The sequence below is a fragment of the Indicator indicator genome, chromosome 15 (genome assembly GCF_027791375.1).
Source record: "Indicator indicator isolate 239-I01 chromosome 15, UM_Iind_1.1, whole genome shotgun sequence".
Lineage (NCBI taxonomy): Eukaryota > Metazoa > Chordata > Aves > Piciformes > Indicatoridae > Indicator > Indicator indicator.
Window position 1 is genome coordinate 3,370,567 of NC_072024.1, and position 16,095 is coordinate 3,386,661.

At 41.1% G+C, this 16,095-nt stretch overlaps 1 protein-coding gene across 3 annotated transcripts in view; it reads right to left on the reverse strand.

Annotated features, from left to right (window-relative positions):
* Positions 1–386: 386 nt before the first annotated feature.
* The window catches only part of CHL1 (cell adhesion molecule L1 like), a 64,335-nt gene continuing 48,626 nt past the window's right edge, over positions 387–16,095 (reverse strand). For 2 of the 3 annotated variants that reach the window (XM_054387260.1, XM_054387258.1), the window contains 8 exons: positions 14,649–14,764; positions 13,819–14,023; positions 13,507–13,629; positions 11,640–11,819; positions 4,285–4,446; positions 3,474–3,605; positions 2,571–2,643; positions 387–603 (listed from right to left, as the gene is read on the reverse strand). In XM_054387260.1, the coding sequence (XP_054243235.1) occupies positions 387–603; positions 2,571–2,643; positions 3,474–3,605; positions 4,285–4,446; positions 11,640–11,819; positions 13,507–13,629; positions 13,819–14,023; positions 14,649–14,764 (1,208 nt within the window). The remainder of the gene's footprint in view (positions 604–2,570; positions 2,644–3,473; positions 3,606–4,284; positions 4,447–11,639; positions 11,820–13,506; positions 13,630–13,818; positions 14,024–14,648; positions 14,765–16,095) is intronic. The other variant, XM_054387261.1, reaches the window with a different exon arrangement.

The following is a 16,095-nucleotide window of genomic DNA, read 5'->3' on the forward strand; positions in this document are numbered from 1 at the left end:
TATAAATGCATGTACAGAGTGACAACAGCCATACAGGAGAAAACCCCCAAAGATACTCTAAAGAGAAACATATTCCAAAGCTAAGAAACACACAGAGAAGCAGGTAAATACATGGATGTAACACTGAGAAATTCTGGTTTGGTAAGAATTGAGTAAGACATTTCATAATAGTAAAGAATCAATTGGTTTTAATTAGAAGAAAACAGCTAGAAATTAGGATGGAAAATCACCTTTTAGTGGCAGTGACTTGGTTTTCTATTACCTGGACGTCAAGTTCCTGACTGGCTCAATTGGCAACCTGCTTCCAATCACATGTGGTAACCACGGAGGACTAATCAAGATAAATATCACAATTAAACACAAATGGAACCATTCTTGCTTAGATTTTAGGCGTGGAGAGGAAAGGTTGCCGTAGAACTCCCAGTGCTTTCCACTGATCCTTTTTCCTTAGATCCAGAATAAGCTCCAATAAATGAACCATCTTCATTGAACATCCCATGCTCCCCTTCTCCATAATCTACCAGACTATCAGCACTCTCAGTGGCTTTAATGTCCCCGTTAATGGACTGGAGGCTGCCTTTCAGCGGCTTTTCATCGCTGTCACTACAAAACAAAGAAAAGCCTTTCCAAACACCGAGCTTTTGACTGCGAGCAGGGAAACTGTGCTGTTAGTGGGAAGGAAAGCAGCAGGAAGGAAGCATTTCTGTGTGGGTTATATATATTGGAAGTGATCTGACCCCACCTTCTTGGGTCTGGTGCACCTCAAGCAGGTCATGCGCACCAACCTGAATTCCCCACAGACAGGATTTGGTGGTTATTACAGTGAAGGGATGGGTTGAAAAGGGAGATAGCAATTAAAATTATATGTGTTTGGGTCTTTCCTACTTTCTATTTTTTTTATCCCCTTGGACAGACAGAATAAGAGCTAGAAAGCAAAGGGAAAAGAACAGGAAATGCTGGAAAGGACTTGAGGGATCCATTTCAGCAACCACTCAACTTTTCAGCACCTTACAGAAAGAGCCATTTTCATTTTACAAAACAGTGGGTGGTATTCAGGGCCTCTTTCATTTCATGTTTCTTTTGAGGTGGGTGGGTGAATTAATGAAGTTGTGGGATGAGGCATCATCTGTGGGTTGCATCTCACTACTCTGTGAGCATCTGTTTGATTTTAGATGACTAACAAAGGGGTTTCTCGTCCCTTTTTTCATTTGTTCTGCTATCTTACTGTAAGTGATGGAGTTCCTCTCTGCTGAAGGTGTTGAAAAACAAAAGCAGCATCAAGAGTGTCTGCTCACATGAAGTCTTTGCTTAATTGCAATTTCATGAAAAAAAGACAGGCCCACCACCAAAACTTGGGGGAAATAAATGGAAATTCCATTGACCATTCTTCCAAATGGGACGGGACTGTAGGAGAAGAACCAAAGCAGCCTGACTTCTCCTGACTGACCACAATATTTGGGAGGATTAAATATTTGGGAGGATTATTTGGGGTAGATTAAAAGATTACTCCCAAAGAAATAATTACGCCTTTGAACTAGGGACATAATTACTCAATTAGGGCCCTTGCTGATGCCAACTCAGAGTCAAAGCACTTTGGCAACACTATCTAAGGAAGGACAAAGAAATGCACCCAGATTTCACCTCTCCAACATACATTTAATAATGTGCACAATCAAGACAATAAAAATATTTGCTGCTTTTCTGCACAGGGCATTTCTCTTTATAAAAATTCCAAGTTTGGAGTTTGCAGGTGGGGGAAAGGAGGGGATCAAAGGTATTAACCTCAGGACTTTCTTACCTTTCTAAATATTTGTCCCGTTAGAAAGCATTAAAAATTAAATAAAGATGAAATTATGCAGAAAAAAAAAAAAGAAATTCTAGTACAAATAATGTAATAATTGGGATTTGAACAGAAATTTTATGCCCTTAAGGCCAAATACAACAGTTCTCCAGCATGGTTCTCATAAAGATGTATTTTCTTCATACCACAATTAGGTTACATCATCAGGTTTATTTCTTTTAAATCAGCCAAAGTGATTATTTCAGTTCTCCCACAGAAAATTCCATAAGGAAGCTAGTTTTTTTTGCGGGGGGGGGGGGGGGTGGGTGTGCATCTCTTACTGCATTTCAACCTTTTTGTTTTCTGTCATAGAATGAACATTCCCCATATGACACAGCTGGGGCCTGACTGGGTTTCAGAAACCCACTGAAGCCATAAGAAACCCTTCCTATTGACTTCAGTGGATGTCACAGCAGAAACCCAAATTATCTTACATAGATTTACATTATTCATACAATGCTAATGAAAAACAAAACAACACAAACAACAGACAAGTGAAAAATAACCACTGATACATCAACATTTACTGATACCCCAAGGTGTATGGATTTAAGCATACTGGATACTGGACTTTATAGTCCTACTGTTACCCACTCCTTTGAGGTTTGCTTTGGAAATGAAAACCAGCCATTAATTGCATGCTATAAAAATGTCCTAAACAATGATGACATCTGGAAACCAAACAAAACCCCAACAAACACAAACGTTTGTTAAAGCAGGTCCTATTTACCTATATTCCCCAAAGATTTCATCTTTTATTGATTGAGCCTCGGGATCTGGATGCAAATCTTCTTTTTCTTTCACTGTACAAATAAAATAAAGCACAGATCTGTATGCCAGGTTCCACTGTGGACTTTTCTTTCCTCAGTGTAATGGGAAAACCACCTGCCACTGCTCACAGCCCTACCTGGAGGGCAGCAGCTTGCCCCACACATCTGCTGGACACAACCAGCATGCTTCCATCAAGGGGTTGAGGCCATTCCTTCACTTATAAGAAAGCAAGACTCATCTTCTAGAAAGGTTTGGGTTGGAAGGGACCTTTAAATGTCATCTAGTCCAACCCCCCTGCAATCAGCAGGGATATTTGCAATTAGATGATCTTGTGCAGAGCATCACGCAACCTGATCTCGAATGTTTCCATGGATAGGGCATCTACCACCTTTCTGAGCAACCAGGTTTATACTTAAATATTTACCCTTGTTTTTAAAATAACTGGATGATTTTCAGCAGAAATATTCTATTGTTAAGCAATTTGGCCACCCAGGGAAGGTCTCTCAGTTCGTGTGCCCAGTGGCAGCTATCAGGTGGAAGTGAGAGAACAGCCCTGCAAATTGAAGGCTCAGAGGTGTAGCTGGGGTAGGACCTTGACTCTAGGGCTGGATTGAATGCTGGAAGAGTCAATGAATGTTATCAAAGGCCTTGGTAAGATCTCTGCCCAGCAGACAGCACTTTCTCACCCAGAGAGCAGAGTTTCACTTGTATTCATTAGAATCCATTCTGCAGATATTTATCAAAAGCTACAGCACCTAATTGGATGCTTCTGCTTGTGGTGCTGCAGCCTCCAGAGATAAAAGTCTGAAGAATGCTTGTTATTAACATGTGAACATAGCAAAAGGACAACAAATCCATTTACCTGAATATTTTCCTCCTTTATTTCTTCTGACAAAGCAAATAGTTAGCAGCAGCAGGGTGAGCAAAGCAATGGCACACATCAGTCCAATGAACCAGCCCTGGGTGGAAATTCCGTCATAAATGCCAGCATAGGCTTCGTGGAACGGAAAAGAAGTGAAAAGAAGAAGAAAATTAATCAGAGGAAAAGGGCATCACCCAACTCTAACATGAATACATAACATGTTCTTCACTGGATCCTAATTGAACCAGTCTATCACTACTTATTGTGTTCCACTTAGAGAAATGCAAGACAGGAACACGTCTGGAGAGTGACATTTTGAGGCTCTAACAGGAACACACAGCCGACAAGGCACAATGCAGACATTTTGGAAAGGTAATTCTGAGAGAGCAGTTGGCTCAAAGGATTAATGCCAAAGAGGAAAGCTGAGCAGAGGGTTGTTAAGCCTCTCATGCAAAAGCAGTTCTGCGACAGAAATGGAGTTGAAACTGCACCCAGCACATGCAAACCGCTGGATTGGCACATGTGAAATGGGATTAGAGCCCAACGCTTTTCTCCTTTGGAAATCACAGAGGAAGGAAAAATAATTTGTAAAGGTGTGTCATTGTTCCAGGCTGTTGTGCACCAAAGTAAGGCACAGGATCAGCCAAGAACCACAGGTGGGTTTGGGCTCCCATGGGGTACAACTTCAAAATGACAGAACAAAAAAAAAGATGATTTGGGAACGCTTTGACTGCACAACATCAGATGTCACCTCGACACGTATTTACATTCAAAAGAGAACTTTATCACCTTGAAGGGTTGCATGTCTCACCTCTCCCCCTTGTCTCAATAACATCTTCAAAAATGCTATTGTTATCAACCCAATTCTTAGTCACTAGACGAACTGTATAGTCAGTTCCAGGCTCAAGTGCCTCAATGGGGTGAAACTTTTGGGTGGGTTTTACTGCTTCTGAAATCTTGCCGATCCCTTTACCTACAGAATGTACATATTTAAGTCATATTGATTAATGGTCTTCCTTCAACAAAAGGTCTATGAAATGCACAGTTACAAATCATGGAAATAACACAGAAACGTGACACCCAAGGATTTTTAACATTTGGCAGCAGATAATCTGATTTGTCAAAAGCAGGCAGTAAAGTGAAATAAAAAAAAAGAAAGAAAAAAAAGAAACAACCCAAACACATTTCCCCCTATTTGATTTTTAATATTCCATCAGACAAAACAAACAGCAGACTGAAGTAATCCTGATGTTTATGAAGGGGTTTGTACATTTCCCAGGATGAAAGTTAATATTGATGGGGGATTATGGATCTGCTCTAACTAATGCTTGCTTAAGAAAAAAAATTACAACATGGAAATGGGCTTGCTTTGGGTGGATAAACTGGGGTTGGATGCTTCTTCCATTGAACTGAACTCAGCAGGGAGGCACAGGCAGCTTGTTCTCTGGAAATGGATTCTTATGTGTCTCATGGGAAAAAAAATAACATTAGAATTTGTACTCATTTCTCTCCTGACTTTTCCATGTCCTTTTAAGTTCCTCAATGCCTGCACAAGGAACTGTTCTAAGATTGCCTTCACATTTATATTTAAGCATTTGAATGTTCCTGATGAATTTAACGTTTGATTAAGAGGCAGAGGGGAAATTTCGGTAGCTCTTGTTTTAGAGTTTTTTAACTTGCAAAACTCCTACTGAAATTCCTGCCTGCAGTGAGTTTGCAGGGTATTAAAGAAGCTTTTTTTGCAATAGCCTTTGTGGATGACAGGAAAAAAAAAAAGAAAAAGGACATTTACAGATGTTAGCCATCAGTGCTGGAACATGAAATGCCTGTTCATACAACAAATTCAGAACTGCTGGTTGACATGTGGGATGGCTTTAATCAACCACCAGGCACAACACAGGTATGTGCCAGCCCTTGATGGCAGGAGAGAGATTTGGAAGGGCTGCACTTAATAAATATAACTCCTTAATTGTGTTTGGTTCCCTCATTTGCCTGCTTCATGAAAAATCATCTCGACTAAGGACTGAGCACACAGTATAATTTGAAAACCACTTGACCAATTAGCACTGGCAGTAAAACAATTCTAGTCAATACTTAAAGCAGTAAACAAGCAAAGCAAGAAGATTTCAGAGATTAAGGCTTAGTTGACATCTGAAGGAAGGAAAAATAAGATTAAGACAAATCCAAGCACAATCAAAGCAGCAGTTCAGGATAAGTTTTCCAAGGCAGCTCTGCATGTATTACAACAAGCAGTTAAACTAGCAGCCCACTGGGACCCAGAGAGAACACAGGCAGCTGAAATACAGCTGATACTGAAGCACAGCTCATTAGCATAAATTAATCCATCTATCAGTAATTTTTGCTAAATGAAGTATGTGAAACTGAGCTATAATTTTTAATCAAGCTGCAAATTAAGTGACAGGATACCACAGGTATATTTTAATTACACCTGCTCAAAAGCAAGACATCAGGAAGAAAAAAAAAAAAAAAAAAAGGTGTTTACTGGAAACCCTACCCATGAAGTTACAAGAACAAATGTGAACCTTCAACCCATTGTGAATTAAACACCCTGTAACATGATGTGATAGCAGCATGGTCCAACTGGGATACAAGACAGCTCTCCTTGGGAAGCATTTCCTCTGAATTCCTGGTCAGCAAAATGCTTAACCCTGAGCTTAGCAATAGCATTGCTTAACCAGCCCGTGTCTATGAACCACTTATTTCCAGCTTGTGCCAGCCTCTTCTTTTTGAATGGTCAGAAGCAGAAAGGGGGAACTGGCATGGCTGGAAAAGAACCCTTTTCTACCAGGTTCTTGCTCACCCTTCCTGCTGCCCTGGCACAGTGAGCAGCACAGGGCTGGGATGCACGTACTGGAATGAAGGCTTGAGCCCAACATGCCTCAGGACTGGAGATTTACCATTAGCTCTCCAGTCTAACATCCTCTATCCCCAAACACTAAGCAAATATATATTTTTTTTTTCCTTTAAAACTCAGTCCAGTGCTGGGTGCCTATGAAGTTTCTTTCCACACGATTTCTTTCTGGTCAGTGTTACACACTCAAGAGAGCACCTACAGAGGAGAAAGCTTTGCTAAAAGGGGCAAAGTTGGGTGGCTGGACTAGAAAAAGCAGGGCAGCATCCTGAAAAATAAAAGCAAAGACATACAGATAAGGAAAAAAACCAAGCTGAACATACTGAAAGGTCAGTGAGATGCAGAAATTAGCTTCAGAAAATTGAAAGCAGTTGGGTTAGGTTTTTAATCTACAATAAGGGAGAAGAAGCATTAGTAATAAAGGCATATCACCAGCACTTCTCATCTTCCCCCACTATTTATCAGCCACACCATGGGACTTGCATGAACATTAAACACTGAACTGCAATCTTACAATATTCCTACTGGGCTTCAAGATTTATGAGAACAACAGAACACACTTTTTTTTTTTTTTTAATAGTATCTTATAGTATAAAGAGAAAAAAAACCCGACCACAATATAACCTGCCCCCAAAGACTTACAAGAAAGCTAGTTCTCCAAAAGTTAGCACATCTGTTAGGAAAAAAAACTTAAGAGAAAAAAATACTTAGAGGAAAAAAAAAAAAAAGTAGCTGGCAGTCTAATAGCTGAGTCTTAATTGTGGGCAACATCTTAATTTATAACCATACCTGTCTAAATACATCTGCTGCAATAAATGGAGAGTTGAATTTTCATTAGTTCTGTATTTTTTTTCCCTTTTCCCTGCTGTGTGGCTATTAGAAATGTATAAAGATGCATCACAAAGTCTCCTTTGGTTTTTTTCTTAGTGTAGGTGAATCATGCTGGATTTGGAATATTTTAAGTTGTAGTCATGAATGTAAAGTCTACTGAGAAGAATCTATTGATGAGTTGTGGCTCTGAGCAACCTGATCTAGTGCAAGGTGTCCCTGCCCATGGCAGGGGGGTTGGAACTAGATGATCCTTGAGGTCCTTTCCAACCCTAACAATTCTATGATCAGCTATAGGTACTGACTTATCATTTGTAAGAGTAATCTGAGCTGAGAGAAGGAGTCAAATTACAGCTTGGTCAGCTCCTGCTGCTTCTTTTTAGCTTTCTGTGTTGGCTACACTGAGCCAACAGAAAAGGAAAGAGCCAAAAAATTCCAGCAAAGACAAATAGTTCATCACAAATTTGCTTTGAGTACTCCAAAATTGCTATATTTAGCATATTATATTGACTACACATGTTTTTCCTGCTCAAAATGTCAGGAGTTTGAAGCAATGATATAGCACATATACCTTTTCCTAGTATGAGTAGTCCAGGATTGAAATATTTAGCATATTATGTTGACTACACATGCTTTTCCTGCTCAAAATATTAGAAGTTTGAAGCAATGATATAGCACATATACCTTTTCCTAGTTTGAGTACTCCAAGATTGAAATATTTAGCATATTATATTGAATACCCCTGTTTTTTCTTGCTCAAAATATTAGGAGGTTGAAGCAATCACATAGCACATACGCCTTTTCTTGGTCCAGCCTGTTTGAGGGTTTGATGGTGCTCTGGTCAAAAAAAGAGACACCAGGCTAGAGTGGCACAAATGACACCAAAACAAGCAAACAAAAAGCCCCAAACCCTTTTCACCAAGATTTCATCACATTCTCTTGATTGTGAGCAAACAGGGCATATCTGGGGGGTGTTGCTGGTTACACATCTGGCTAAGTCAGCTCTATTTTTCCTTCCCCCCCCCCGACCTGTGCCTACAGCAAAAGAGAACTAAACCCATCTATTTTGTAACAAATGGTTACTCTCCTCATCTTATGGTGTGTCATGAAGGTTAGTACCCTCCAGCTAGGATCTTACAAAAAGCCTGTGGGAGTTTCATGCCAATTACCATTGAAATATAATGAAACTGGTGAACTTCTCTTCTCTGGAAAAATAAAACCACATTTGTGAGGCTTCCTCTGGATGAATTTTTCATCAAGGCTCGAATTTCTGGACACACAGTAATCATTCTCAACATGTAATATGTGTTTAGTAATCCTCCAGCAAGACTGGGTGCTCTGGGTGAAAAGAAGCTTTGTGTCAAAGAAGGACAGCTCTATTAAATTCATTTTATGTTTTTACTCACTTGTGTAAGAACCTGATTTTGTATTAGGCTTCTGAGGACTAACGATCATTTGGAAATCAACATTTTAATGAGGGGAGTTAATTAATTTGCAGGTCACTTAAGAAACACTGCCTGAAAATGAAAAGATAGAGCTAAAACTCATTTTCTAAGGACAGCATACCTACAGCTGTGGAATGAAACCAAGATGAAGCCACAACAATCAAAATGTTATTAATTTTGCAGTGCAATGCAAATGTCCTTTTGCTCAGGTTCTTCATGATTGTCCACAGTGCTGTACCAACAACTGATGAAGGCATTTAGCTGCCTATCAGTGTTTCATATCTGAGTTCTTTTGGCTGTCTTTAAGATCTTTCATAAGAAAGAGGCTTTTTAGTTCACTGACTTTGTATTAGCTGCCCACGCCGGTGGTGTTAGGTCATGCAACAAGGATGCTCTAAATGAAAGCTTTTATATTGCCTGTTCCTCACTAATTCCAGTGGGTCTGTGGTTAATCTTAGAGACAAATATTAAAGTGTAGTTTTGTTCTGTTAAAGGAATTGCACAGAACCAGACTCATCTGGCAGAAGCAGTCCTGCAGAGCAGAGGGCTGATCCCTGCTGCTGCTGGACATCTGCAGGATGCAGAAGGTGGCACTGCTCCATTGGACAATGAAGAAATAGAGATGGGAGCATGAGATGATCCTTTCCTATCAGTATGCACAAACTGGTATTTTTGGTGAAGTGTTGCTAACCCAAAGCACTGTGTTAGTCCAGACAGAATGGTGAATTTGGTTCAATGACAGAGGAAGATGTTGCAGCTGTAGAGAAAGGGCATGATCTACCCAGTTATCTATACAGGCAGTAATGTTTATTTAATTGATAACAAGTTTTTTTTACTCAATTCAGTCATTCATGCCACTGAAAACTCATTGTCAGGAAATGGGCTCCACTAAATTACAGGCTGGAAAAACTACCCTTGGGAGCACAACAATTTTCCCTGAACAACTTGGTTTTACTGGTGATGCACACACAATTGCATAGGTACATACGAAGCAGGAGATGGACTTCTCTTTCTGATGCCAGACTATAGGAGCAGGGATAAGTGCAAATAAATGAAAACAGCAGGAGTGAGGCAGATCAAGAATATCACTGCTAAAATGTGAATGAACCCATGGCTTCCACCTCAACATCTCTACTTTCCCAGCAGAACCTATTGTGAAATTCCAAACTCCCCACGGCGCAGCCTGCAAAGGCTGCATTCCAGCACTGGAAGCTACTCAAACCTCTTAAAATGAGCAATGAGAGCTTTATGTTTTTATTACTAAAACCAGAGCATAACAGATATAGAATCACTGAATCAAACCCCAAAGAAACTTGGAGTGCTCTAGCATGGAGTTTCATTTCAGAGAGCACCACATTTTATATGTGTCATTTATGTGAGGCATTTTGAATTATAAACTTTGACTTCCCCCTTTCTTCAAAAAGAGAAATTGTTTTAATTTTGAGCAATCATCTTTGCTTCCCATACCACAGCTTTAAGCCCCAGGAAGGTCACTGAAAAGAATGATTTTGGTTTTTTCTTCTTTTTTTCTTTTTTGTTTGGTTGGGTTTTTTTTCAGCCTATTATGTTTAGTTGAAAAATATCTGAACGATTGAGCCAGCAAATAATGACACAAAACTAATGGCATCTCAGTGACAGATGCAGTGCCCTAATTCAGGGTGGCTTGAGAACCAGCAAGAAGCACACATTAATTGCAGAACTGGACCCTGGTGGCTTCTATTAATTATGCTGCTCTATTCTGCAAGCATTTCACAAGAATCAGTTGTTGCCACAGCTGAAACGAAGTCTTAGGAAGGAAGAGAATGAGAACAAAAGGACTGGTGACATTATCATCCTTTGAAGCATATCAGGAAGGGAAGCATTTTATAAGCCCTGACAAGGTTATCCAAAGAAGTTAGAGAGTTCCAAGTGGTCAAAACACATTATTCTGGCTGCCCAAGGAAGGCCAGAAAAGGGAACTAATGAGGTGAAATTGTATATTTTTAGCTTGAAAAAACCTAATTACAGATATTTTATTCCCTTAATGAGAATGAAGTTTAAATCATGCTGATAGATTAATAGTTGCTACTAAGTAAGTAAGTGCATACTACAATGAGACTGGAGGCCACAGGACAGCTGAGAAGGAGTTTCACTACTTGAGAAAAAGGTTGATAGCTCATGAGTGGATCCTGAACTGAGATGTGATGAGCTTAAAGTGCTTTGTACTTGTTTTACCACCAACAGAACAGCTTCTGCAACTTAGAGGTCCAACAGGATGTTGTGCAATCAGTACCATTTCTCTATTGTACACCAACATTCTTCCAGACTCTTGTCTTGCTAAAAGTGAAGCAGCCAGGACTCTTTTGCTTATCACAGTCTCTTTCTCCTTCCCCGTGGTAAGCGCACAGCAATGGATTCTGATTAATAGCATGGACTTGTTCCTTGCTATTGAGAGCTTTCAGACTTGCTGAGCACAGTGCATTTTATTTCATTTCAGCTGAATGTGAAAGATGAGCTTCCATACAGTGCTTGCAATTTTCCTTTAAATCACTCAAGACCAGTGTTTTAGGATAGGGTGTAAGTGGCACACAAAATGCTCTCTGATAAAATAATAATAAAATAATGCACTGCAGACAACATGATGGCTCATCTGGATTTCCATGTCAAATACTTTCCCCTGATGAGGCTGACAGTCCCTCATCTTCATTCAAGAGCAGAGTTTGGTTTTATATTGCTGAGAACAGATTATTTAAGCCTTCAGTTCTCTGTTTGTGACTAAATGGAACTCACTTATTCGAGTACAGCTTAAAGAGTTGACAGGTGGGAACAGAGACAGAACTGCACAGCAAAATGAGACAGATAAGCCCTATTCTGAAGAGCTGCATGGCTACCCTACAAAGTTCATTGATTGTTCCCATGGAGAGAAAAACAAATTTATTTCCTCTAATTACAAAGGAAATGTCAAGCCTGGAATATTCTCAATAGATTTTTCTGCTGTTGCTAGAGCTTCTCCACATAAAAACATATTGCCTATTAACTTACTCCCTTGAGCCATCGTTAGTCCTTCTTCTGTGACTGGCTTCCCACAGCCTTTGACTGTACAAGCCTTCACATAGAACTTGTACTTGGTGCTGGAGCTGAGCCCTGAAAGCCTCCAGCTGAGCGTGGAGTGGTTGGTGACGCTGATGTCGCTCAGAGGTCCGATTTCATGAGTCTCGTTTACTGAAAGGCAAAAGGCAGCTGAGTCAGATCCAGCAGCTAAAGGCTAAGGACATGAAATCTGCCATGAACACTCCTGCAAGGGAGGGACTCTGCTCTCAGTAGGAAGGATGCAGCCTGAATAAGCATATTTCACCTTCCTGCCCAGTACTCAAATGGGATTTATCTCCTCCATGTCAATCTCCCCACTACTGGGTGAGCTACTACTGTTCTTAAAAAGCTCTCTGATTCCTGCTATGCATGTACTTAGTGGGAGGTAAAAATGCCTGTCTCCTACATCATTAAATATATATGAATTGCTTCTTGCTTTGCTTCCAAACATCTGCAAGCACATTAATGGATGGCTGCTCTGCTTTGCTCAGCTCTGCCTCGGCATGGCTGGCAGCTGAAGGATTGGTTGCCACTCTCAAACTGCCTCAATAGACAGATCCACTCTCTGTCCCTAGTCACAGAATCAAGAAATTCATAAATTCACAGAATCATAGTCATAGACTCTTTCCAGAGTCATAGAATGATAAAATGATTTGGGTTGGAAAGGACCTTAAAAATACCATCAATTTCCAAACCCCCTGCCACAGACAGGGACACCTCCTACTAAACCAGATGTCAAAACCAAAAGGAAAACCCGGATTCCAGCTTCTGCTTGCAAAGACAGATGAGGAATTCTGTCATCAGCATAGGTAAATAGAAACTGGATGGTTTTGTTTGGTTTTGTCTGGTTAGCTGGTTTATTTGGGGATTTTTTTGTTTGTTTGTAGTGTTTTGGGGGTTGCTGGTTTTGTCGTGGGTTTCTTGGTTGGTTCTGTGTTTTGGTTTTGTTTTGTTTTGTTGTTGCGGGGGGTGCTTCTGGTTTTGGGGTTTGGTTTTGTTTGTTTTGGTTTGGTTTGGTTTTTTAATAGGGCACAGTCTAATTCTGTCCCTTCCTCAAAAAACCTGGGCCATCTCATTAAACCACATTCTTACCCTAAGAGGCTGGACTAGATGATCCTTGAGGTCCCTTCCAACCTGGTGTCCTATGAATCTATGAACATATAAACTATCCTGAATCATCACCACACCTCACAGCTGCTGTTGTGGCAGTCTGAGACCAATACTGGATCTGGCCTGAGTTATCTGCTCAAAGCCTCTGCCCAGCTACTCAGTTCTTTCAGAGGCAAGACATAAAGAAACACCCCTGGTATTCAGTTGTTTCTCAATGTTATTAAGCATGTAATTGTTTCCCAAAGTGATGGCTCAACACCATGACTCAGGAGGTAGTTGTCTGCATTTCTGCTGAGGCATTCCACAGGGAGGAAGTGCTCACTGACATAAAAGTTCTCTCCTGACAAATTACTTTGCATTGAAAGAGTTTCACTTCAGTAAAATGCAGCTACAATTTATGAGTCTTCTTAACTGCTACGTTAGGTAGAATTTGCAAGTATGAAATAACTGAAAATAAATGTGGGACAGGGCATGGCAGCAACGTGAGCTTACCCTGGGAAAGTGCATGGAGAGTTTCTGGCTCTGGAAGATGGCTTCAGCCTGCCCTCTAGCAGGCTGTGCACACACTGCCAAGCAAACACACTGCTCTGATGCTATGGCTCTTAGGGTGATCTCAGACACAGCAATTCTCATCAGCCTCTCTCTGCCTTATGTGTGAACATACAACCCCTCTTTTAAAATCTAAAGTCAAAGTGAAACAAGCACATACTTATCTGGTATTGCAAAATGTAGCCAGTAAGGTGACCATTTGCTCTCTTGGGAAGTCCCCAGGACAGAGTGACAGAGTCCTTGTCAAAGTTCAAGATCCTCAGAAAACGTGGCTGTTCAGGGACTGGAAGATACAGGGATTAGCTTTCAGAGGAGAAGACTGAGCAGGCTCTGCCTCTACATGCACTTGTTAAAGGAGGATTTCATTTAGCTCAACACCTACAGTCCCCCTTTCTAGTGACCAGTAGAGATTTTACAACAGCTTTAAGGAAATCAACTTCTATTTATGTCCCTCCACCCCATTTTGTCCTACCTCCTTCTGGAGTTTTAAACACAACAGGGGAGCTTTCTGGGCCATCTCCCTTGGAGTTGTAAGCCGAAACAGTCAAGCGGAATTCACTGAAGGGCTCCAGACCAGGAATCATCCCATAATTTCTGTCTCCTACAAATGTTAGGAAGTGTTTCTCTGGGTGATGCCTTTTCCCATCCAACATGCTTTTTGTTTTCCACCAATTGACCTGTATTGAGATTGGCATTTCTGTAACAAATCACGTTGTATGGGGTTGAACATGATCATAGAGTCATTAAAGTGGCTGGAGTTGGAAGGGACTTTAAAGACCATCAAGTTTCAACCTCCCTGCCATGGGACACCTCCCCCTAGATCAAGTCACTCAAAGCCTTGCCTTAAACACTTCCAGGGAAGAGGCATCCATGATGTCTCTGGGCAACTCATTCCAGTGTCTCACCACCCTCACAGTAAAGAACTTCTTCCTAAATGTCTAACCTAAATCTAATCTGCTCCAGTTTAAAACCTTTCTCCCTTGTCCTATCACCACATGCCCTTACAAGTAGTCCTTCTTCAGCTTTCCTGTAGTCCTCCTCAGGTTCTGTAAAGCTACTGCAAGGTCTCCCTGGAGCCTTTCTTTCTCCAGACTGAACAGACCCAACTCACTTAGCCTATCCTCACAGGAGTGGTACTCCAGCCCTCTATCACCTTTGTGGCCATCCTCTGGACCCTTCCCAAGAGATCCATGACACCCATTTCTCTCCTTTTCCCAGAAATGAGAGTTCAATCTCACTGATCCAAGGTTCATTTAGTAGTTTACTCAAGTCCATACAAACATTTAATGAGAAAAGTGTCACCTTATAGCCTTTTAAATGTCCACGAACTCGGTCCCTTGGGATGCCAAACCAGAAGACTTTGACCAATGTGCTGTTCACAATATCCACCGACACGCCAGAAGGAGCAGCATCTGGAACTGTAAAAACAACATATTAAGGACGCTTACAGGAGCTCAGTTTCCCACTGTTTACAGCTCCAGGACTTGCCTTTCCCCCTCAAGCTGTGGCAGTTCATGCAGTCTTACTGCAAGCAAGAAAACAACCATCCCACCTGCATCCAGTGGGTGAAATGGGCCAATAAACATCATTTTGCCATAGCAGAGCTTTCTGCTGAGGCCTGGAACACAGGTGGTGCACTGGGACAGATGAATTTCTACACCAGTATTTATGATTTCCTGTTTCAAGTAATGCTTACAGCAGTGAGAAGAATAAAAATAAAAATGATTAACACAGCACTCAAGAAGGAAATCATAAACTTATTATGATTTTTTTTCTTTTATATAATCAATTTCATTTTACAACTAAGCTCATTAAACAGTAGGATTTTAATCACTGCACAACACAGAGAGCTATTACAGTGCCTGGGGAAAAAATAAAAATAAAAATAAAAGAGGCCTTGATCCATTGACAACTGAATTGCAAGGAAGGTTTTCCACTGATAGATATAAAATGAGATCCATCGCAGACACACAAAGAAAACAAAGATGCTGCAGGGCTTCTTTTGCTCTGTTCTCATGATTCATCACCTCTTCCACCATATGCTCTACAGAGGGAGAAGATGAAGCACCAAACCTTCCTGTTGCCCACCTCTGGGTGCATGGTGAGGATTCTCCTGTCTGGACAGCACCAAGACCATTCCCGGCATGAAGCTTCAGGATGGTGAAACAGCTGTAGGCACTTGGCAGGCTGCAAATATCAAACTGGTCCTTTCAGGGTTGAGAATGAGAGGAAATGACCTCAAGTTGCACCAGGGGAGGTTTAGATTGGATGTCAGGAAAAAATTCTTGCAAGAGTGGTCAGGCTTTGGAACAGGCTGCCCAGGGAGGTGGTGGAGTCACCATCCCTGGAAGTGTTAAAAAGATGTGTAGACAGGGCACTTGGAGACACAGTTTGTTTAGCTTGGGAGTGTTGGATGATCTTAGAGATCTTTTCCAACCTCAAGGATTCTATAACTCTGTGATAACACAGATGTGTGTGCTCACTCAAGGAGAGGAGTGCTCCAGGAGCCTGCCTTGGGATTTGCTTTCCTCTGTGAAGCTAGGAGCATTTCTTACAGCTGTGGCTACCACATTAACTTTACTGACTGTTTAATACCACCTGTCATGGATCATGATATTCCAGAATGGCTTCTGTGAGAAGCTGCAGCAGTTGGAGAGGTGGAAGCAGCAGCACCTGCCACTGGGAAGTGGCTGCTGATGGATGTGGTGGGTCAAACCAAGGAGGTGGTAGGTCAAACCAAGGAGGTGGT